This window comes from Diorhabda carinulata, chromosome 10, assembly GCF_026250575.1.
Source record: "Diorhabda carinulata isolate Delta chromosome 10, icDioCari1.1, whole genome shotgun sequence".
NCBI classification, from domain to species: domain Eukaryota; kingdom Metazoa; phylum Arthropoda; class Insecta; order Coleoptera; family Chrysomelidae; genus Diorhabda; species Diorhabda carinulata.
This window is the reverse complement of record NC_079469.1, coordinates 13400723-13424853: the sequence shown is the minus strand read 5'-3', so window position 1 is coordinate 13424853 and position 24131 is coordinate 13400723. Positions and strand designations below refer to the sequence as shown.

Sequence of the window (24131 nt, the reverse complement as noted above, 5' to 3'; positions counted from 1 at the left end):
GTACAGTTATTGTACAAAATGTAACTCTTCCGTAACCAATTCTGTTGTTATCCTCCAAACTTAACAAAAATAAAGTTGAAACAGTAATTAACTCGCACTGTCCGATAGAGCTAAACATTATTAATAATGCCCGTATGAATCACTTGGTCCATAACATGTACAAATTTCAATGAATCAACTATTAAAAATTCTCCTCAGATTGCTTGTGTTTTACAAACAAAACAGCTAGAAATGGAGCTAAATGTGACTTACTTTAGCTTCAAAGAATTCTTTGGCACCATTAACGCCGACTTTTTCAACATCGATTTCCGTAAGTTTAGCTAACTGTGCTAAACCAGAGTCTTCTTCGAGTTCTCCTGCCCGAGCTTTGCGAAATACTAGCATGAACTCGTGGAAGGATAAACGACCATCTCCATCTTCATCTACTTCCTTAATCATCGCTTTCAGTCCTAAATGTGTTTGTGGAGCTCCCAAGACTTCCATCATACGTTTCAGCTCATCTATACTCAGGTAACCGTCTTTGTTTGTGTTAAACCTATAACAAAGATTTCTGTTATTTGTGGCTTTGCGCTCAGAATATTTTTTTCAATGTGATCATTATAGTTATCTATGTATCAAGGGTACAAAATAGAAGTCATACCAGTTCGTTTTGAATTCAATTTGATTCACCAATTTTTCATTTTCACCTTGACATTATTATGGTCTGCGTTTTTGTTACTGGGGAGATAAGTACTAAAATATTTCATGTGATGTCAAAAAAGATTTGAAATTCCCGACAAAATCGCAAGAACGGCTGAAAAGGCAAAACAACCAATGACCCATTTGTAAAATACATGTCGTAAAATAATAACGAAACTGCCTAACCTCTCTGTGACCTAAATACTCGATGATGTTTGATAATCAATAAGAATATTTGTATTTTCACAAATTAAATGAGTGTCTAAAGCAAATGTTATTAAAAGGGTAACAACAACCAAAAAATCCTAAAATTTATTTATGCGGCATCAAATGAAACATCATCTGGATTTCTTACAATGAATGACAATTAATGACAATGAATGATGAGTCATATGCTGCCGGAAAATAGCTTCCAGTAATACCAATTCTAAATTCATGTTGTGTTATTTGTGTTATAAATAGATTAATGTCAAGATTCTAAAGGCGTGTGATATTCAATACTAATCGTTATAATTTATTGATCAGATTAAAAAAATCTATTATAAATCATCCTGTATAGCGTTTCGCTAATTAACATCAGTCTAACGTCGCGTCGCACACAAGCGAAAAATCGAGAAAAGTCAAAAGACAAAACTCTAAATTGAAAAAGTCAATTAATTAAAATTGCTCTTAGTTTTTTCTATTTTTCAATGACTTCTCTCTATAAACGCGGCCCTTTTTGTGTTTTTTCCGACTTTGTATATAAAAACTATTTTCAACTATTGTGTATATAAAATGGATTGCCTTCCTGGAAGTGTGAATGTGTTTTTTTATTTGTATAAATTTAATTTTATGGTTGAAATAAATTATTGCAATGTTTTAATTTATTTTTTTATTATTTGTCTATGTATGTAGATAAAGTGAATGATCCTGTTAGATCTTGGCTTAAAGTTGTATTTCTACGTGAATTTGCACTTTTTACTTAATAAAAAAACAATAGAGTGCAAACTGTCCTACAGGTAGATGATTTGTCTGTTGAAAGCAAGCATTTGCTGAGTCGATTAATCTCGGAATAAAAATCCGGGTTATTAGCATCTCATAGGAATTTTGTACGTTTTAACGAAAAAAACAAAACTTGGATTGAACAAAACATCAGCTTTCCTATTGCAAAACCTATTCGGAAGAGCAGAGAATGTGGAGGACGCCCCTTGAAACCTTTTGAGGATTGCACTAATCACACTAAACGTCGAAATACGGAGGTTATCCGAAAAGAACTTTTAGTTTATATAATTTTTTTGCCCAAGTAACTTTACTACTGATATAAATAATCATAGAGAGAAAAAACCTACGTGACTGTCTTCAATTATGATACCCACTTTTTGATACAACGTGAAATCCATCACGTTTTGTTATTTACCTCCACTCCAATGATTCATCTTATTGATAAATTTGCGAAAATAATCATTTAAAGCATTTATCCCTTCCTTATTATTGGTCCACGTCAATTATGCTTATTCAGCTGACCACAAGTACACTCATTTTAAAAGAAAAATTGGCCCACATTCTCATATAGGTAAAAAATGAGAGTTTCTATCAGTGTTGTACAGATAGCAATTGGATAACATCTTGAATTCAATTGAAATGTACAAAAAAACAATCAGTTATTTCGATTCCTACAACACCGTTGTCAAGTTACCAAATTACATTACTTTGAAAACAATCAACGGCTTCGAAATAGTGGTATTACATTAGATAATGTAACTAGCCAAAGTTTCGATTTGTTTTCAAAAAAAAATTTCATTGAAAGTTCTTCCAATTAACTGATATTTTAAACATAATTATTATATTATAATTTTTTGATAGACATTTTTTATATTAAATTCAAACCAGTATTAGAAAATTAATAGATTATGAAGAACGGAAAATATACATAGAGTCGTACTATTTTAAAAAAATATGACAACAGGTTAATTGGGGATAAGTGTGAACCCTGTATACTTCTAATCAAATTATTCAAATAGCCTGAATTATTTGAAAACAATTCAAGTCAATATTTTCAGGTTACTTTATGAAACCGCTGTATGAAATATAATTAATTTATTATTTTCTAGTTGAGATAAGCGTTTAAAGCTTCAGTTATTTGATAATTCAGACATAAAAGTCGACTTTCCTTCAAGTTGTATCATTTATAAACTAAATCATAAAAAGATGTTTTCAAGTATTCAATTTACATCCGGCAACGTCGAATAAATAGATAAACAGAACGATGGATAGAATATCCGGCTTACTAAATGCGTCAGAGTATAAAGTTGAACTTGACACTTCACAGCTGATCATACGTGTACTTTATAGCAGTAAATATATGAATTAGTGTTTGTTGATTACCTCTGTTTTAGAATCGAAATAGTTTACTGAGAGTTTAGTCGCGATGATAATAAATAATGGTGATGAATAGTGTATATAGAGTAATTATTAGTACTTTAGTGTTGAATCAGTGCATAGCATACTTCAATGTTGATAATCATGATGAATGTTTTTGTCAATTATCCGGTAACATTGATGAATGTACATGTAACATTGATACAGTGGATCATTTTAATAATGTTAAAATCTACCCCAGGCTGAAAAGTTTACTTCTAAAAGACTATTTCAGATTGTATAAGGTAATCTTTTAAGCTATTTTAAATGTAATTTTGGAGAAAGTGTGTTACACTCATAACCCAAAAAAGATAATGTATGTCATGCCTACTAATTATTTTCATGTAAACGGCACTTACTATTCTTATTGGAGGGTATGAATATATAAATTATGCATTATGTTAAGTAAGTAAATAAGATATCTCACTATTGAATATTGAAAATTCAAAAAATTACTTATAACCTTTTAGTATACAATAAAAACAATATATTTAAGTCATATAAAATGAATAAAAAAACTGAAAGTTGGTCAAAAATGAGGATTTTAAGTGTTAAGTGTGAAAATATCTATGTCATTGTGAAAAATTGGCAACTTTTGTAATATTTGAAAAATTGAGAATACTTTCATACAATTCTATGTCAATTATTTATTCAAAACACTAACGTTTTTACTGGTTCTCAATCACAATTTTTTGTCATTAATTCTTTCCTAGATTGACACAGATATTATCTTAATTAGTTTTTATGTATATGTGTGTCTGGTACATTTAACACTTTTATCATTCTTCAACAATGGTTGTTACAGTTCGTTTCATTTTTTATATATTCATCAATGCCATTATTTTTCACAATTGTTGTGTACATTGTGTTCAAGCAAAAAACGGAAATACTTTTCATTGGAATATATTAGAAAAAGTAGAAGAATGTCAGTCAAAAATTGAAAATGTACATAACTTTAATAGTATTGAATTGTATCCTACCTTGAGAAAACTTCTTAGTAAAGATTTCTTCAGATTTTATGAAGTGAGTAGACAACATTTACACTTTTATTTATTTTCATGTCATTTATTGTCCAGTTATAAAATTCATAAACAAAAATCAAATTTGTCCCAAAATAATCAAACTTAAATCTTCATTATCAAATTGTGAGGTTTACAGAAAAAATATCAAATACCTTTTTCGTAGAGCATTGAATTTTGTTCGATTTGACTGGAAAAAAAAATAGAAAAAAAGGAATGCAAGGATCATCCTATCAATATTAAGAGCTCATATTTGGTGAGAAATATTTTAAGGTATCTAGCAACCCATTTTTTCTTGTCACTTGTTAAAAAAAAGTTATTGAAGTTTTTTTGACCCACCTAAGACAGCATGTTATTTTTGGCAATATTTTGTTCCTGTTTATTTTCCTGTTTCTGTAATTGAGGAATTTACAGAATTATTATAATATAAATAGAAAAGAATATAAAGAATGGGTGGAAGTGAAGATACCTAATCTGATGTCTGAAAAGGCCTCAAAAGAAGAGGTTTTTCAATTTCTTAATAAGAAATAATTTTGTACTCCAAATGTACTTCAATGATATAATTATATTTTTAGGTGAATTTAAAAAGGCCATGTCCATTTTGGTTAGACGATAGTAGATGTGCAATGAAAGACTGCCATGTGAAACCTTGCCCACCTGAGGAGATTCCTGAAGGACTCAAAGAAGATATGCAACCAAAAGTAGTACATGTAGGTAAGTAATAATACTATAATACCTTACTCATCACTAGTAATGATACAACATTTTTCCAACATTTTTTATAGAACAATTTTACTTTCACCACAAAATAATCTGTTGGAAATATGACTTTCTATAGCTCAAAACACAAAGTTCATAATCAATTCAAGATACAAGTTTCATCCATGCTCAGAAAGACACAAAATGTATTGTGAATGTATCTAAACAGCTCCAAGCTGCGCTCTGAATCATCAATGGTTTTTGTTTCGTACCATTGTGAGGAAATATAGCATACATTTGAAAAGAAGCTCTTTACGATACCTACTCTGTCATTTCCACTTTGCAGTTTTCCATCATGATTTTCAAGACTCTTTTTTGTTTCTGATGTAATCGCATTTTTTTTCTTCCTTATTGTTGAACATCAGCGGTGCTTGTGGCCAAGTTTTATGATATAAATTTATATTGAAGAACTAGGCATCATACAATAATAAATGCCTTAAACAACTTTATGGAAGGAAAATTTATGACAATATTTTTATTTGTCAAGAAAATATTAAACATGAAGACATATGGGGCAGAAGGGTACTAAGAGGAATCTACAGGGGAGATGTACCGAACAGGACTTAATAAGACCTAATCGAAAATTGGAGGAAATCTATAAACCTAAAATAAGTATGTTTATTAGAGAAAAAAATTATATGGCAGCTGGGACATGTCTATATAAAGATCAGATACCAAAATAGTGCTACAGATAGCAAGAGGAGACCAGAATTGGATAGAAAAGGTTGTAAAAAGTAAAGAATGGAGAAACATAGTTTGGATGGTTGAAAGCTAAGAATTTAGGTTGCCAATTTAAGAGAGGAAACTTTTTAGTATACATTTATTATTTTTTATAATATTGCCTTTTTGCCCTATGCCTTAACGACCTAAGGAGAATACTAAAAAAGACTAATGTTGCTGATTTATTCACTTTTTGTGTTGATTCTATGTTATATACTAGTTTCAATGACGATTGTGCCTATGCTGCGAGTCTTTATTACGATAACATTTGTCTTGTTTCTACTAATTAGGTATTGACCGCTTATAAATTTTTGTAACCTATAACTGTACCTTTTACATCAAATTTTTTTACTATCTAATTCACAACTAAAATGAATAGTGAGGTACGTGAAATTCCTTCTTGATTTATGCTTTTTTTTCATGAAATAGAAATTATTCTGTTTTATGCCTTTTTTCATAAAGTAAAAATTCTCATAAAATCTATGATTCAATGTCAAGTATTGAAAAATATTTCAGATCCCCAACCCAAAAGAAAATATTCAAAAATGGTAAATGAAGACTGCGCAACACATCACAACGATTTGGATTATTTGAATAAGACCATTTCTGAAAAACTACAAAAAGACTTGCAAATGTGGGAGGCACATGATGATGCTCTAGACAACTTTTGTGATATTGATGATGATGATGAAAATGCTGAATATGTGGATTTACTACTTAATCCGGAGAGGTATACAGGGTAAGTGAAGTCTTCGAGTGTAGTGCTTAACTTGGAAAAGAAAATAGTTATTTTTGTATTCAGTGCATAAAATTAATGTTTAATCGAATCTTGAATATATGAAATACAAACATTTTTTGGACAGGACATTATAGTGCCCATAAGAACACTCCAGATTATTTCATAACTACATAGACATGTAATCAATAGTGGAATTATATGGGAAAAAAGTATAACTTGACCAATAAAATAACCTGTCTAGCCTCTTTATATACTTTTATCAATTTTATATCATCTGTCCACTACAATTTGTAGGTTTTTTTGCGAACTGTGATCGGATTAACCCAATCATTATCTGAATGTGCGGAAACTAATCCAGTTCATGTCCAATGTTGTTTGGAAACCAATCGAAGTAATCGGGTTACGATCATATGACAGGATCCCTTGTACCTTAGTAAATAACCAAAAAAATCCTGGCTGATAATGACTAATTTTCTGGAAAAATCTAGCTACTTTTTTTATTTACAATACCAGAAAAATACTTCTTGCAAAAAATGGAAGCTTTTGATTGAATAAAGGAGTAAATAGCTTTATTTTAATTTGTACCATCTAATAATGCCAAATTTGCTATTTGAACCCCTCTAAAAACCGGTGAATAAGAGGGTAATAGTGATCAGCTCACGGGTTGTTGTTTGTTTATTGTTTTTAAATTGAAAATATTATTAACTCCCCTCATATGGTTATATATGATTGATTCTTGCGAACACCATAATGGATAAGTTGAGCTGTTCATACATTTTGGAATTTCAATATAAAAATAGCTCATTCTAAAATCTGTATGAGTGGGTAAATCTTTGATAATCGCTTATTAACAATTTGGAATCTATTATACAAATGAAAAAGTTTCATGGAAAAATGGAAGCACAAAAAAGTAATAAAAATTGAAGGTGTTTGTAGTTCAAGTTTCAAATTTCGTTCAGAAACTGTGATAAAAATTTCGTTCAAGGTTAGGATCCGCAATCAGCTGATAGTTGATCAGGACCGGATTAAGATTTATAATATAATTTTTGATAATTTTTTTTTCTTTATAAATATTGATCAAAGAATTAAAAAAAATTATAATAAAAGTTTTATATAAACTATCGAAAACTTTTTTTCTCAAACCATGTAAGTCCCCTATTGGGCAGTAGACTGGACCTAACCCAACAAATCCAAATTGTTCGTTTTGAATCTAAACATAGTTTCTGTCTAGAGACATTATATGATACTTGTTCACGCCAGAATTAATTCAAAACTCATGAAAACTGGCAACGCTGTCCGACCAACCGACTACTGAGCGAATGGAAGAAATGAGATATATAATAAGTTCTGTTGTTAAAGCTATGTAAAAAATTTTCTTACAAATAAATGTTAATGTGAACGTGTTAATAATAACTATAATACAAAACATGGTCCTTACGAGCGGATTATAAACAAAACCAGTGAAAATTCGCAATAAACAATATATTATTAACAACTATAACCCAAAAACAATTTACCACGTGCTGCAAGCAACTATCAACGAGTGCAAAGTGATCGACCAAACAAGTAGTCGATACAATATCACGGCGACCAAACATCAACTCAACTGGCCGACTAGTTCAATTGCAAGAATCAGGCAGTTCGACCGAAATCAGAGTGAGTTTGTTCCAAATTATTTATTCCCGAATTTTTCTTTCCATTTGCGATTTCAAAGCTTCTCTGTTTGTGCTTGAACAATTTGATAATATAAAATGGCAGAACTTGGCAAACTAATAAAGAAAAGAGGTGTAATTAAAGCTCAGTTAACTATTTTCACAAAAGCGGTAAATGAATTTGCAACTATATCTAATTTAAGCCAAACAGAAGTTACAAAATTAAAAGATAGGTTACGTGATGCCGAAAATTATCTTGACGAATTCAAATCATATCAATTAGAAATAGAGTTACAGGATGATATAAATTTAGATGAGCAATTAATCGAACGAGAGAGATTTGAAAATTCATATTATGATGCAATCGCTGTTGCTAAAAACATTTTACAAAGCTACAATAATCACGATAATGATACAAATCTTAGCGTGATTTCAGACAAAGCTTGTTGTAAAAACGAGGGTATAAAGCTTCCGGATATATCACTTCCTAAATTCAGTGGAAACTTTGAAGATTGGTTAGAATTCAGGGACACATATAAATGCCTTATTCATGATAGTAAAAAATTAGATAATATTCAAAAATTTTATTACTTGCGAAGTGCACTAGGAGGAACAGCAGCGGCGTCCATTTCCAAAATCAAATATACGGCCGACAATTATGAAGTGGCATGGGCCACAATTTCAAAAAGATTTGACAATACTAAAAAATTAATATATGAACATATTAGAGCTATTTTTTCATTAGAAAATATACAAAAACCGACAGCTGAAAAACTACAAAATTTAGCTGACGATATTCACAAACATTTGGGATCTATTGAACAATTGGGGCAAAATATAACTAATTGGGATCCTCTACTAATTTTTTGGATTACTAATAAATTAGATACTAGCTCAAACCTTGAATGGGAAAGGGAAAATAGAGATCAGGAAGAATTGCCAAAGTTAGATAAATTCCTACAATTTTTACAAAAACGTTCCAATTTTCTTAATATGTTAGAATCAAAGAACAGTCTCAGTTTAAATAAATCAGATTCAAAATTTAGTAATGAGGAAAATAAATTCAATAAACAAAGTAGAGTAAGGTCATTGACCTCAAGTACATATACATGCTCCTATTGCAAGAAAGAGCATTCAATATATCGTTGTGCAGAGTTTCTCGGATTAACAATAACACAAAAAAAAGATTTTGTCAAAAAATCAAATCTTTGCCATAACTGTTTGCGTTCGGGTCACTCTGTCAAACAGTGTAAATTAGGGCCTTGCAAAGTGTGTAAAGCTTGGCACAATACAATTTTGCATGAAAAACTCGAGATAGCGGACAACGCGAGCTCAAGTTCCGCAGCACTAAGCAGTGGCGTAGTGGTACCAGCGGCGGGGCAGGTGCTATTATCTACCGCCTGTTTACTCATTTCAGACAATTTCAATAATTTTCACAAAGCAAGAGCGTTATTAGATTGTGGTTCTCAAACTTCCTTTATAACGGAGGATTTGCAAAAGCGTTTGAATATTGCGACACATAAAACAGATCTTTCAATTTTCGGAATTTCAAACAATATTTCAAAGGTCAGTAAAAGGTGTAAGGTTTCATTTAAATCTATACATACCAATTTTAAAGCGCATGGCAATTGTTATATTCTAAAAGAGATTACAAGTGTGATGCCGTGTTGTCGAATCAACACGCAATCTTGGGCGATTCCAGGTGATCTAAAGCTAGCTGATCCACAATTCAACATTCCCGGACCAGTAGACATGCTCATTGGCGCGGACCTATTTTGGACAATTTTAAGCAATAACAAAATTTCGTTAGGAAAAAATATGCCGCTATTAATTGATACAGTGCTAGGTTGGGTTGTATCTGGGCAAATAAGTACTAACAACGTTGAAAAGGCTTCTTGTAATTTAAGTATAAACCAGGAATTATTAAATTCAATAGCCAAATTTTGGGAAATCGAGGAAATATCTAGCACGCGACAACTTTCTCCAGATGAACAATTTTGCGAGGACAATTTCATCAAAACTACTACCAGAGACGCGAACGGACGTTTTACAGTCACTATACCTTTGAAGCAACAACCTTCTAGTTTAGGTGAGTCGAAAGCTCAAGCCGAAAAACGTTTCTATGCATTAGAACGAAAATTCAGGAGAGATCCAATGCTGCACAGCAGATATATACAATTTATGAACGAGTATAAAGAGCTAGGCCATATGACAATTTGTAACGGCAATGATTCAAGCTTCGAATATTTCATGCCGCATCACGGAGTTTTGAGAGAAGAGAGTTTGACCACAAAACTACGGGTAGTTTTCGATGCATCAGCGCCCTCTAGCAACGGTCTATCCTTCAACAATATTCAAGTCATTGGACCCGTTTTACAAGACGATTTACTATCAATAGTCTTAAGGTTTAGGAAATATAACTATGTAGTTTCGGCAGACATAGTTAAAATGTACCGGCAAATTTCAATAACGCCCGAGCAAAGGCATTTGCAAAAAATTGTATGGCGCGAAAATCCGAGTGATAACCTGGAAGTCTACCAGCTAAATACCGTTACATACGGGCAAGCCTCTGCCAGTTATCTTGCAATACGCTGTTTAGCTAAACTCGCTGAGGATATTCAAGAAATGAACCCGGAAATAGCCGAAATCATTAAGCACGACTTTTATGTAGATGACCTGTTAACAGGTGCACCTACACTTGAGCATGCGCAATACATATGTAAAGCGATAAGTGACACTCTTAAATCGGGATGTTTCGCACTCCGAAAATGGTGCTCTAACGACACCAACGCGCTCAAAAATATAAGTTCAAATGATTTAAAATCCGATATACTAGAATTTGCGCATGATGGCAAAACAAAAACATTAGGCTTGATATGGGTTTGCAATAACGATAAGCTTCAATATAAAATTCATACCAATCCTATAGGTACAAAGGTCACAAAACGCACAATTTTATCTACTATATCAAAAATATTCGACATCCTTGGTTTACTAAGCCCATGTACTATTATCGCAAAAATGATAATGCAAAAATTATGGGAAAATAAATTAGCCTGGGATGACGCTATTCCAAAAGCTATATCTGAAAATTGGGTAAGGTTGGAGAAGGAGCTTCTTATTTTGAACGATCTTGAGTTAAACAGACAAGCTATTTGCAAGAATGCTGTTGAATTACAACTGCATGGTTTCGCTGACGCTTCGGAAAAGGCTTACGGAGCCTGTGTTTATTTGAGAAGTATTGATTCCGATCAAAAGGTTCATGTATCCCTGTTATGCGCCAAAGCAAAGGTGGCACCTATAAAAACAATACCAATCCCGCGGTTGGAATTATGCGCAGCATTGCTTCTAGCCCGCCTAACAGATAAAGCTAAAACTGCTTTAAAAATTCAATTCAAATCTTTCACACTTTGGTCGGACTCAACTATAACTCTAGCTTGGGTACGCACAAGCCCGAATCTGCTAAAAACATTCACGGCCCATAGAGTGGCAGAAATTCAGTCTCTCACTAAACACGCCGATTGGAGGCACATCCCCACCCACGATAATCCAGCAGATATTGCTTCAAGGGGAATATATCCTAGTCAAATTTTAAACTCTGATTTGTGGTGGCGCGGCCCTACTTGGCTAGCTAAGGACCCAAGTTTTTGGCCCAATGACAAGCTGGAGGTGGTTCATGATTTACCTGAACTTAAATCCAGTCTTCTGACCAATGTTGCGCCCCCTACTCTGAGTTTTCCCTTTGAACGTTTCTCAAATTTCTCAAGAATGCAACGAACAATGGCATACATTTTACGATTTAAGGATAATTGTCTTCAGAGAAATCGCAGAAGAGGCGGTTCTCTTACAGTACAGGAGTTAAGTGATTCTCTAAAATGTCTCATTCGAATTTGTCAATCTCAATCGTATTCTACCGAAATTGAAACATTGAAAAATAACAAGCCTTTGAGCTCCCATAGTAATCTATTAAGTCTTAGTCCCTTTCTAGAACCCGATGGTTTGCTACGCGTAGGAGGGCGACTAAAACATTCAAATTACTCCTTTGACAAAAGGCATCCAATTTTGATCAATTCAAAGCATCATTTTTCAAAGCTACTATTTTTACAAGAACATGAACGCCTATTGCATGGCGGCCCTCAGCTGCTCTTAAGCACTATAAGAGAAAATTACTGGGTTATATCCGGTAGAAATCTTGCACGAAAGACTGTTAAGAATTGTGTGAAATGCTTCAAATTCAATGCTAAAACCATACAGCCAATTATGGCCAACTTACCGCGCGATAGAACTAATCCTTCTAGTGCATTTTCAATAGTGGGAGTTGATTACGCGGGGCCATTTATGATTAACGATAAGAAAGGTAGAGGTTGTCGTTTAAGTAAATGTTATATTGGCGTATTTATTTGTTTATCAACTAAAGCAGTCCCTTTGGAATTGATTTCTAGCCTTTCTTCAGAATCATTCATTCAAGCGCTATATCGTTTTGTCTCTAGACGAGGCAAACCATCAAAAATATTGTCCGACAATGGAACAAGCTTCGTCGGGGCACAGCGAGAGCTAAAGGATTTTCTAAAACATGGCAGCAACACTATAATCGAGAAATGTAGCTCTCAGAATATAGAGTGGAGGTTTATACCACCCTACTCTCCTCATTTCGGAGGTTTGTGGGAAGCAGCTGTCAAAAGCGTAAAGCACCATTTAAGGCGCGTTTTGACCCAAGTTCATTTATCATTTGAAGAATTTGCCACAGTTCTCGCACAAATCGAGGCGATTTTGAATTCGCGTCCTTTATGCCCACTGAGCTCTGATCCCAACGATTTTGGACCTCTTACCCCAGCTCACTTCTTGATTGGAAGACCAATAATTGCAGCACCTGATCAAGATGTCACCGACATAAAAATGAATCGACTTTCCAGATTTCAGCTCGTACAACAATTAGCACAGCACTTCTGGAACAGATGGAAATCTGAGTACATTGCGGAGCTCCAAAGACGCACCAAATGTAAGTCCAACCAAGGCCATCTAGTAGAAGATTCTCTCGTTTTAGTGAAAGGCGAGAACACTATGCCCACTCAGTGGTTATTAGGTAGAATCAGCAAGCTCCATAGAGGCCCTGACGGTATCGCTAGGGTCGCTTCTATAAGAACTCCCTCTGGAGAAATCATCAAAAGAAGCTTTCAAAAAATCTGCCCCCTTCCAGTTGACCTTTGAAAGCCATCCTTATGCTTTCAACGCGGGGAGTATGTTCACGCCAGAATTAATTCAAAACTCATGAAAACTGGCAACGCTGTCCGACCAACCGACTACTGAGCGAATGGAAGAAATGAGATATATAATAAGTTCTGTTGTTAAAGCTATGTAAAAAATTTTCTTACAAATAAATGTTAATGTGAACGTGTTAATAATAACTATAATACAAAACAATACTACAACCGCTTCTTCGACTTATTCGTTTGTTCCGAAATTTTATGGGATCAGTAATGTATTAATGAAGCTCTATTTTTATTGTAGATATGCTGGACCCTCGGCTCATAGAGTATGGAAAAGTATTTATCTTGAAAACTGTTTCAGGCCGAAGAAATCATTTAATTTTAATCCATACATCCAGAGCAACAAATTAAATGAACTTTGTTTAGAAGGTAAATATTTTAATTGAATATTTAGTATCCTATTTAAACATAGTTTCATCTAACTTATTATTGCTCATCATATATTGATAAAATTTTGTATATATCTCAATATAAATCATTATTTTTCGACTTTATAAAAACTTTTTTGGTATTTGAACTTACAATTTTAAGGTATTTAATAATGTATGAAGCAGCTATTATTTATTGATTAAATTTTTCTTATCAGTGGCTTTGTCTACCAAAAAAAAGTCTCCTATCAGAATTGCTATCAGCTCCAATTAAATATTGTATTGTATTTTAAGATCATGTACAAATTCTGTATTTAGATGCTTTTGTCTTCATACTTTTACTCAGATCCGTATATTCATTAGATGAAAGTTCCGAAGGAACTTTTTGGAATAAGTCCAGGAAGAATTTACCAAAAATTCTATTCTAGATTCTCCATTCTCCTGAAACTTCTTGTCGGTGAATTTTTTAATGCACGATTTAATGGAGACAATGTAATTGATTAATTTTTGTAACTAATGAGAAAGTAGGGCCTTTGTGTATGAACCACATATTTCTTTAAGTGTATAAGTCATATAAAAGTGATGAAAGGTTATTTTGTAAATATTTTAAGTATATAAAACAACAACGTAATGGTTCTATCTCGATTTTAAAATACTATTATCACAATTAATAACTATTAAAAATTAAATTAAATTAATCAAATTTATTTTATATTAGAACGAGTCTTCTATAGATCAATTTCCGGTCTGCACGCCAGCATCAACACTCATTTGTCTGCTATTTATTTGTTATCAAAAAACAACGGGTTTGTTCTCGGAAAAGATGAGGAAAAGTGGGGACCAAATCTGGAAGAATTCCTAAAAAGGTTTTCTCCTGAAACTACCAACGGAGAAGGTCCAAATTGGTTGAGAAACTTATATTTTATTTATTTAGTTGAATTAAGAGCGCTTGCCAAAGCAGCACCCTATTTAGAAAACGAAGAATATTATACTGGTGAGTTTACAAGATATTTAATATTTATGAAACAGATAAGATACGATGTGTGTTCACAGAATATGGTGAATTATTTTATTAAAAATAAAATATGCAGGTACTATAAAATTTGAGTAAATTCACAGTTTTGATCTTGAAATGAGTTTATTTGTGTGGTCTTAGGGTTTCAATGTCAATTTGAATAAATATGATACTGTTGAATTGATTCCAGTTCTCTGAATCTGAAGAAGATAAGCTTGCACCAAGTACTTTAAAATAACTGGAAAACTAGCTACTCAATTGAATTAACAAGACCCATAAGAATCCTTACTAGTAGTACCTCATTTTACAGAAACTTATGTACTTTTCAATTTTCTATGCTTTAAATTGGTTACGAAAAATAAAAGCACTTAATAAAATCGTTTTACTAGAGGTATTTCTCTCAGAAAATCTCTTCGTAAGCTCCAGCACTAGCGAACCTTCATATGGTGATGCCATGTCATTTATATCGTTATAGTTTTTATATATCGGTGGAATTTGTTCTTCATTCCAATTTCCTAGGTTACCAGAATTTTGACTCTACTTTTAGAATCTTCCATAGCTTTCATATTTCATATAAAATTCTCAACAACTAAATTTTTCCATGAAAAATGCATGGTTTCAACTATGTATACAGAGACTAGGTATCAATATTAAGAAAATCTTGAGAACCAGTGTCAATTAAAAAAAAATGAATTATAGTCATTATATCTCATTATATCATTTGATCTTAGTTTCAACATGTACTAATTTTCTGTATTTTTTAGGTAATGATTCCAATGACTGGGATACACAAATGGCTATGAAAGATCTTCTGCATATCATCAGATCATTTCCGGATCACTTCGATGAAACATCTATGTTTAGAAATAGCGAACAAGCAGATAAACTCAAATACGAATTTAAACAACACTTTAGGAATATAACAAGAATCATGGACTGCGTGGGATGCGACAAATGTCGTTTATGGGGAAAGCTCCAAACTCAAGGTCTGGGTACAGCTTTAAAAATACTCTTCAGTGGAAAATTTGATGGTATAACGCAATTTGAAACATTAGATTCACACAACAAAAAAGAATTTCAATTGCAAAGGAATGAAATTGTATCATTAGTTAATGCGTTTGGTAGATTGTCAAATAGCCTGTACAAATTAGACGATTTTAGACAAATGATGAGAGAGCGCATGTGATGTATAGAGAAAATTAATATTTCATAATATTATTCACTATTTTATATCTATTTTTTAGTTGAAATCAATGTTGACATAACCATTTCGACAATTTTTACTTAAAAGGATGAAATTACTCAACTTTCAACAATTATGTCAAGAATACTGTATATTAACAGAAAAGTTTTAAATTGATTTTTAAAAATTTTAAATTATATCTGCATCTATTTTCTACTATTAATTAATATGTTTAAGTAAAACTTATTTATCTGTTGATATTGTTATCACCAAATATTTCCAATTAAATATTCATTATTTGATGTATAAGTACTAAAAAAACTTTGGTTAGAACTGAATTTTATCAATATATTGTATTAGTGTGACAGAAAGTTGATGTCTGGGTTCCAAACAAATATATTATAACCCTTAGCTACTGAATACATAATTTTGTCATGTAACGACTATTGACTGAGAACAGTGATCCCACAAACTGATTAAATAACAACAAATAAGTGGTTAAGAATAACTATTAAAGGTCAATTTTCTGGAACTGTTGGTGAAATTGAATATACACATATACACTGTCAGACATATGTTTTGCGACCACTTTTCTTCCCCTGGATGGCTCACCTTTTTGATGTAGGGACATTTTATTCAAATGTTGAAGGTATTTTAAGTAGAATTTTGAGCATATTGGCTATAGCACTTCTTAATCGATTCGTACATTTCTACTTATCAAGTTTCCAGGAATGACCACTCAAATTTAGCCCTGCAGAGTAATATTTCCTATATCTATGCCAAACCTAATAAATCCCTTTCTCCACATGAATAATGGCCTCATCCAAACCACAAAGAAACCAAGAATGTCTATCTCTTTCTCTCCTCTCAAATAATTGGTAAAGGAATATCCATGCTACAATGGTTTGTGATAATTTTCATATTCCTAGTTACATAGTTATGATGGGAGTTTTGTAATTCACTTTAACATTTATCGAGCAGATCTATATCCAGTTTCAGTGGGTCATTCAGACCGTTGTAGTTTAAGGTATACATTCATAATAAACTGAAAGTGTCATACAAGAACATTATTGAAATAAGCTTTATATAATATTAACTTTTTAATAAGTCACCTGATTACTAGAAATGTTATTTTGCTTCAGTATTTGTCTAAAAGATCCAACATTGTTTTGAATTTGTTTTTTGTACAATATCAAGCTAATAATAAGTTTACTTCTCATTTGTAAATCTAAAAATATTATTAACTTTTTTATCATCCCAGTGATTTTATTTATATCTGTTATTTCATATTATTCTTAATGGAAATTTAAATTGTATAATTTACTAATTTATTAAAATTATGTACTGTACTGTAATTTTGTACTTACAAATTTGTCAATACAAGATTGTTATATAATATTCTATTATTTGTATCTTCCACAACTTTTCCTTCATTTAAATTATGGCCTCTGAAATATTATTAACTTTTTTATCATCCCAGTGATTTTATTTATATCTGTTATTTCATATTATTCTTAATGGAAATTTAAATTGTATAATTTACTAATTTATTAAAATTATGTACTGTACTGTAATTTTGTACTTACAAATTTGTCAATACAAGATTGTTATATAATATTCTATTATTTGTATCTTCCACAACTTTTCCTTCATTTAAATTATGGCCTCTGAAATATACTTAAAAAAACTTACATGCAGATAAAAGGAGTTCTAAAATTTGTATAAAAAATTCAACGTTTTCAAATCAGTAGTTTTCATTACAATGAATCTCAAATGAATATAAACAGTTGCCACATAACATGTGTTAAAGCAATAGTCATCATAAACCATAACCCTAGTTTATTTTCAAATAAGGTCTTTGACTGATTTTAGCTTTTTTTGAAATTTCAACTTGAATCCTCAGGAAAAAATATTTCAGATACCGTCCTTGGTTACTTCATTGTTTGTTTACGGGAGTAAATAAGAAGAATTAAAAGTAAGCATTTCTTCAGAATATCCTGTGGAGGCAATCGCTGACAAACAAAAATGTTTATAAACACTCAGATGTTGCTTCATATCTATCAATATTTTTTTTATTCAATTCAAAAACATTGAGAAAATATGTTCAATATCACAAAAGAGATGAATAATTATTAGTTTGGATGATGTGCTATCCAACTATCGATTCCTGAATTTAGAAGCATAGCTATTAAAGAAAACCGAGAAAGTAATTATACTGAGAAAATTATAAATAAATTTAAAAGAAGGATAAACAAATCTATGATGATAATTAATAAGGAACAGAACAGAACCTTAACATCACTATATGTTAAGGTTCTATTAAGGTAAATGATAAAAAAATGATTCGATATCCTCGAACTGTTACGAAGGCAACAACGCTATGGACCTTGTACAAAGGTAGTTTTGTTCTTGCTCTGGGAAATCACCATGTTCGACCGAAGTTTGCCCTTGTAAATAAGCCAATTTAATACCGATACTGAGTTTTGTTTTTTTTATTGAATTTCTGAAATGAGAGATAAATTTCTGAGCGATTTCCGTTATGAATCGTCTATCTTTTTTTTTCATTAAAGAAAAGTTTAAGATCTGTAGAAGTTCAAGCTGCATAAACTGATGTTTTAAATATAAAAAGTTAAATTGTCTCAATAAAGATGATTCATTAATTTTGATTCATAAAAATAGTTGAGAGTTTTTTTCTTTATCAGCATTTAATTTATTATAAATAAATAACTTTTTAATGAATTTAGTTCATTCAATGAATTATAGTTAATTCGCTTGTGAAATTAATTTTGTTCATTCAACTCTATAAGATTATTGCAATTTTGAGTTTAATGATTTTATGGACTATCGTTTTAATAAGACATCTAAGTGGAAATTTTAATAAAAAAACTGACGATGGACAATGATAATAGAAACTAAGAAGAACAGCTTAACCAAAATAAATATGGGGAAATTTCAGATATTGGTTCTATATCCACAGAGCACACAAAAGTATTCAGTTAAAATTTGAATCATCCCAAGTCTATCCAAATCAATTTCATACACCCAAATTAAAAAAAAAATAATACTCATTTTAAAAAATTTTAATATTAATACCAACAAAACTAATTGTCACCGCTGTCGATTGGTTAAATATTTCTTGAGCAATTGGCTGTTACCTGATTCTGCCAGGCGTCGCAATCAGTCGTAGAAGCATGCACGATCTTATACACACACACACACACGTCTTTCGAAATGTTTTCAGCATTTCTTTGCATCAATCGACACGAGCTTTTTTGATCGATTTTCAAATTATTCAGTATCCAACGTGAACAAATCTTTTTGACAACCAAACGTTCATGCAATATTGAGTGGAATTAATGCCCAAGTTTGCCTTCATATGCCACATGACGATCTTGCAATATTTGGTTATGTTTGTCGTTTTCTGGTACAACAGCCGCTTTTGGACGACCTTCACGAAAATCATTCGGTAGTGGACGGTGACCTCGAGTGAATTCGGAAAACCAGCGAAACACGGTGGTTCGAAATGGTGCTTTATCACCAGATTTATCCGCACATTGGTGTTGGTTTAATCTCCGTCGAAAATCGCACGAAAATGTTCGCGATTTAATTCCGTTTTTTGACAAAGATTAATGTTTCAAGAGAACAACTCAAATAGCACTCGTACAACAACAATTTCTGGGTACGTTCACCATTAAAAATGTGCAATATCAGTGTTGCCATATTTCCAAACTAGAAAAAGATTCTATTTTTCAAATCAGTGGCTGTTAAACAAAAACTAAAAATTGCAAATATCTGATTGGTCCAATTATACGTACTTCGAAAAGATTTGTGTGCCATGTAACGATATTGTTGAGTTGCGCGCTTCAGTGTTCGAGAGATTTATGGTCATATCCCACACTCTACATTTAGGTCAGTAATTACATATGAAAAATCATCGAGTAAGTTTTCACGGCAGTTCGGACCTGTTATGTTTGTCTAAGGTTATCAATGTTATGTTTTATTTCTTAACACCATACATAGAACTATATAAACATATGGCGTTAATTTTACGAAGAAACTATTCATTACTCGGAATCTGACATCACACTCAATAAAACACGTGTTTACCACACGCTGCTAATTGATATACACATTTAATTTATACGCATAACTTCACAGGGTATTTATAGTATAGAATATTTCTGAAATTCCACGGGGATAATAATATGGGGGGTAGTCATTCAATTTTTAACTTATCTGTCACATAAAGTGGAAATCTACAATAATACTTGTGATTCGATTTTTGTTTTTTTTGCATTAGGTGGCCTCTAGATGGCATCTGAGTAATATTAATATTGTTGAAGAAAAAACGGACACCATCCGTTGTTCAGAACTGATAATTTTTAAAATGCATGTTTAACATGGAGTAAATTTGACACCTACAATATTTTTTCTAAGTAAAAAATAAAATCTGTCTGATTTTAATGACGAAATCGTATGTGGTACGGACATATTCTTTTTTTATAACAACTTTTACAAAACTACTTTTTTATGTAGGCGGGTTGACACTTTTTGCTAGTTGTCAGGCATCAACTAAATTGATTTGATAAAAAATTGTCGTAAATTTTATCAAAATGTATGAAAATAAAGGATTTCTACTACTAACCTATGATACAACTTCGAAATTCAATATTTAGAAAATGTATCCGATACAGATCTTATATATTAAAAAAATTGATGATTTCCATTCCGAGTCCGGAGTCAGGCGTTCTACCCAACCGATTTGCTTAATTTTTTTTTCAATGAAAGGTATTGATGCACAGATCAGCCATCAACCATCGGATTTCATCTAATTTTTACAATTCTCAAGTTATTTCCCACTGCACATTACTTATGGGAGTTTTTCACATACACACGTTCTATCCTCAATATCTCAGGTTCTATTCAAGATAGAGACTTCGTTTTGGTTTAAGAACACTCGCTGAAACATCCTCTTTCTTTTGAGTTTTTGAACACTTAAATCGGTTGAGTTGGAGAGGAGCTAGGCGCGGACATTCAATGTGGAGTTATGGATTTTTGTAGGTTTTTGGCATACACACGTTCTATCCTCAATATCTCAGGTTCTATTCAAGATGGAAACTTCGTTTTGGTTTAAGAACACTCGCTGAAACATCCTCTTTCTTTTGAGTTTTTGAACACTTAAATCGGTTGAGTCGGAGAGGAGCTAGGCGCGGACATTCAATGTGGAGTTATGGATTTTTGTAGGTTTTTGGCATACACACGTTCTATCCTCAATATCTCAGGTTCTATTCAAGATGGAAACTTCGTTTTGGTTTAAGAACACTCGCTGAAACATCCTCTTTCTTTTGAGTTTTTGAACACTTAAATCGGTCGAGTTGGAGAGGAGCTAGGCGCGGACATTCAATGTGGAGTTATGGATTTTCGTAGGTTTTTGGCATACACACGTTCTATCCTCAATATCTCAGGTTCTATTCAAGATGGAAACTTCGTTTTGGTTTAAGAACACTCCCTAAAACACCTTCTTTCTTTTGAGCTTTTCAACACTTAAATCGGTTGAGTTGAAGAGGAGCTAGGCGCGGACATTCAATGTGGAGTTATGGATTTTCGTAGGTTTTTGGCATACACACGTTCTATCCTCAATATCTCAGGTTCTATTCAAGATGGAAACTTCGTTTTGGTTTAAGAACACTCCCTAAAACACCTTCTTTCTTTTGAGCTTTTCAACACTTAAATCGGTTGAGTTGAAGAGGAGCTAGGCGCGGACATTCAATGTGGAGTTATGGATTTTCGTAGGTTTTTGGCAATTTTTCTACATTCAAAGATCTATATCTCAGGTTCTAATATAGCTACAGAGTTCGTTCTTTTCTATTATAATGATTTCTGATACTTTTTTAACGCATTAAAATATGAAGAGGTTTTAACTTCGGTAAACTAGAGATTCTCAATACGTCACCAAGGCTTTTAAGGGTTCAACCAAGGATAATATGTTGTCAAGCTACAGAGCTGCTTCTAATAGTTTTTCTACGTAGTTTACAACACACTCTACACACTTTCGCCACCTCCGCATTGATTTCGAATCCCAGTCCACCTCTTTCAATGGACCAAACAAGTATAAGTCTTGCAAAGTTTCCTTTATTAATAAAATACTGCCCGCTGGAATTAATTTTCGCGGGAGGTGGCTCATTGGTGGGAAAATTTAGTATAAAACAGGTAAATCAACTTATTAGATTTTACCTTCAGTCTCTGAAGACGATAACTTGGTTATCGAAACGCTTGATCTATTTAAAACCAAATATTGGAACCGATTTAAGTGATTAATGGGTGTTTTGAGGGATTGAATTTTTATAGATGTAAAAATTTATGCAATTTAATGCAAAATATTCGAAAAATCTGTCACTACTGACAAGCAATTCTCTCAGATTTTAACAATGTCGGGCGCCATAAGAAAGAAACTTTTTTGTCTATCTGTTTTTATTAAATAGTCACCGATTTAATAACTTAATTTAAAAAAAAAAACAATAATTAAACAAAATCGTACATAGGCGTTAACTATTTGTGTCATAACTATCTACTTGTTTATAAATAACTATAGCGGAATGTCCAAAAGACATAACAATGATAATGAGACTGATAAAAGTCAGTTTAACGATGAATATGGACTACAGGATGTCCGTTTGGAAACTATAGAGCTTGGCGTAATTATAAAAAAAATCAGGAAGTTAGACCAAAACCGACAATTCGAATAAAATAATCACTGCAATGAATTTAATATAATAATAACGTATCTGTAAAGCATTATTTTTAGTTTACAGTTTAGTTAAGTTATACGAGGGCCGTTCTTTAACTACCGATCGCTCGGTGCGGATGGGCATGCGCTGTAGGCGACTGCGAAGCCATTGTTGACATTCAGACGTCAGTCGGCGTTGTGCTACAGCCACGTAAACATGTCCGCCAAGTGTAATCTACCGATAGCAACTAAAATTATTTTGTATTATTATTATTGTATATTGAGTCGCATCGTGGATGTTGCCTAAGTGTCGATGAAGAAAATGGAAGCCTCCGAGATGCGGTGGGCGTTGAAGAAGGACAAAGTTGGTGTTTTTGGGTAACATAAAATATGAAATTCGATTTGACTCGGTGCAACTAATCCTTCAAGGCGAAATATTCGCATATAGAGGACCGGAACGGCGAAGAAACTTTTGTTTTCGAAACGTCACGCAATGATTGACCTCGCCGTGTTAGGGAAAACACACAGATCATCCCTCGTAAGTGTGCGTAACTTTAAATCAATCCTCCTGTTGGAAGGTGCAAAAAGTATGTTTCCAAGTATTTTTGTTCGAGTAATAGAGGGTCCGATCAGTTTATATAGAAAATATATGAGGTGTAAACCTGATCTGAAAACAAATAATTTTTCACGTATACAATGATTCAATTCGCGATGAAAACATGAATAATTAATATCCTGGTTTTGTTAATATTTAAAATAGAATATATTCAGTCATTTTTTTGTACTAAACAAACATCTGTTCAATCCAAGATGTTCTAATGAACTGCAGAAAAAGTAAGTGATTATTTTAAAGTTATTTTATTATTACAACCTGAGCCAAAGTTTTATGAAACTTCAGTTAAAGATTAATGAGTAACATTATTTCTAAATGTAGTTATGAATAATGTTGAGATAAAGTTTGAAAATGTTTGTTTAATTTTTTCAAACAACGAAAACAAATTCATCTTTCGTTTTTGTTTAGATTCAAATATAAAAACTTCTAAAATATATTTTCAATTTAAATTCCCAAAAAGTTTTTCCCATTTTTCTAGAAAACGGTAATTTTTAGGTTAAACCAAAATTGTACTGTACAAAAATCATTTTTTCCCATACGACTCGCCGTTCGTGAGTTATAGCGCCGTCCAAATTATACAGGGGGAAGTTCCCTTGAAACGGACAATTTAATTTGTTTGTGGATACATTTTTCCAAAAAAAAAAACTAGTCACTCGAAAAAATGAGTCTAAGTCGCCCATTTCATGGGATATTGCCCTTGTTATGGACAATAATTCCCATGAAGTGGACAATGGTACAAAAACATAAGAACAGGTAAAATAAAAGTGAATAAAAATTGAAAAACACTTCTTGCGGAAGAAATTTAAATTTCCAATTATACCGCAAGATTTGTGAGCCCACTGGTTACACAAACGGCACTGATAAATTATCTTTCTTCTCTTCGACAATTGAAGCATCAAGTTCTTGTTCCATTTGACTAAAATAGTCTTTAAGATCCCGTGGAGGTGGAGATTCAACATGGCGTTGGCCGTACCATAAGTTTATATATCGGACG

At 32.3% G+C, this 24131-nt stretch overlaps 2 protein-coding genes across 3 annotated transcripts in view; one reads left to right on the top strand and one right to left on the bottom strand.

The window, feature by feature from the left end:
* The window catches only part of LOC130899083 (EF-hand domain-containing protein D2 homolog), a 36104-nt gene that overhangs the window by 3565 nt on the left and 8408 nt on the right, over window positions 1-24131 (bottom strand). The window contains exons 1-2 of one of the 2 annotated variants that reach the window (XM_057808828.1): window positions 18953-19469; window positions 253-535 (exon numbers count right to left, since the gene is read on the bottom strand). In XM_057808828.1, coding sequence (XP_057664811.1) covers window positions 253-535; window positions 18953-19041 — 372 coding nt within the window. In that variant the 5' untranslated portion in view covers window positions 19042-19469. Of the gene's footprint in view, window positions 1-252; window positions 536-18952; window positions 19470-24131 lie in introns of those variants that run through there. The other variant, XM_057808827.1, reaches the window with a different exon arrangement.
* LOC130899082 (ero1-like protein) lies at window positions 2947-17195 on the top strand. Its single transcript, XM_057808826.1, has 7 exons — window positions 2947-3320; window positions 4670-4808; window positions 6090-6312; window positions 13473-13600; window positions 14318-14593; window positions 15379-15801; window positions 15859-17195. Exons 1-6 carry the CDS (start codon window positions 3099-3101, stop codon window positions 15798-15800), a joined length of 1410 nt encoding a protein of 469 aa, XP_057664809.1. The 5' UTR covers window positions 2947-3098; the 3' UTR covers window position 15801; window positions 15859-17195.

Excerpts from the sequence above, each read along its gene's own strand:
- LOC130899082 (XM_057808826.1), top strand. The coding sequence starts at position 3,099 with ATGGTGATGAATAGTGTATATAGAGTAATTATTAGTACTTTAGTGTTG. Across the intron at positions 3,321-4,669 it reads ACTATTTCAGATTGTATAAG|GTGAATTTAAAAAGGCCATG; the intron begins GTAATCTTTTAA and ends TTATATTTTTAG. Across the intron at positions 14,594-15,378 it reads AAACGAAGAATATTATACTG|GTAATGATTCCAATGACTGG; the intron begins GTGAGTTTACAA and ends TGTATTTTTTAG.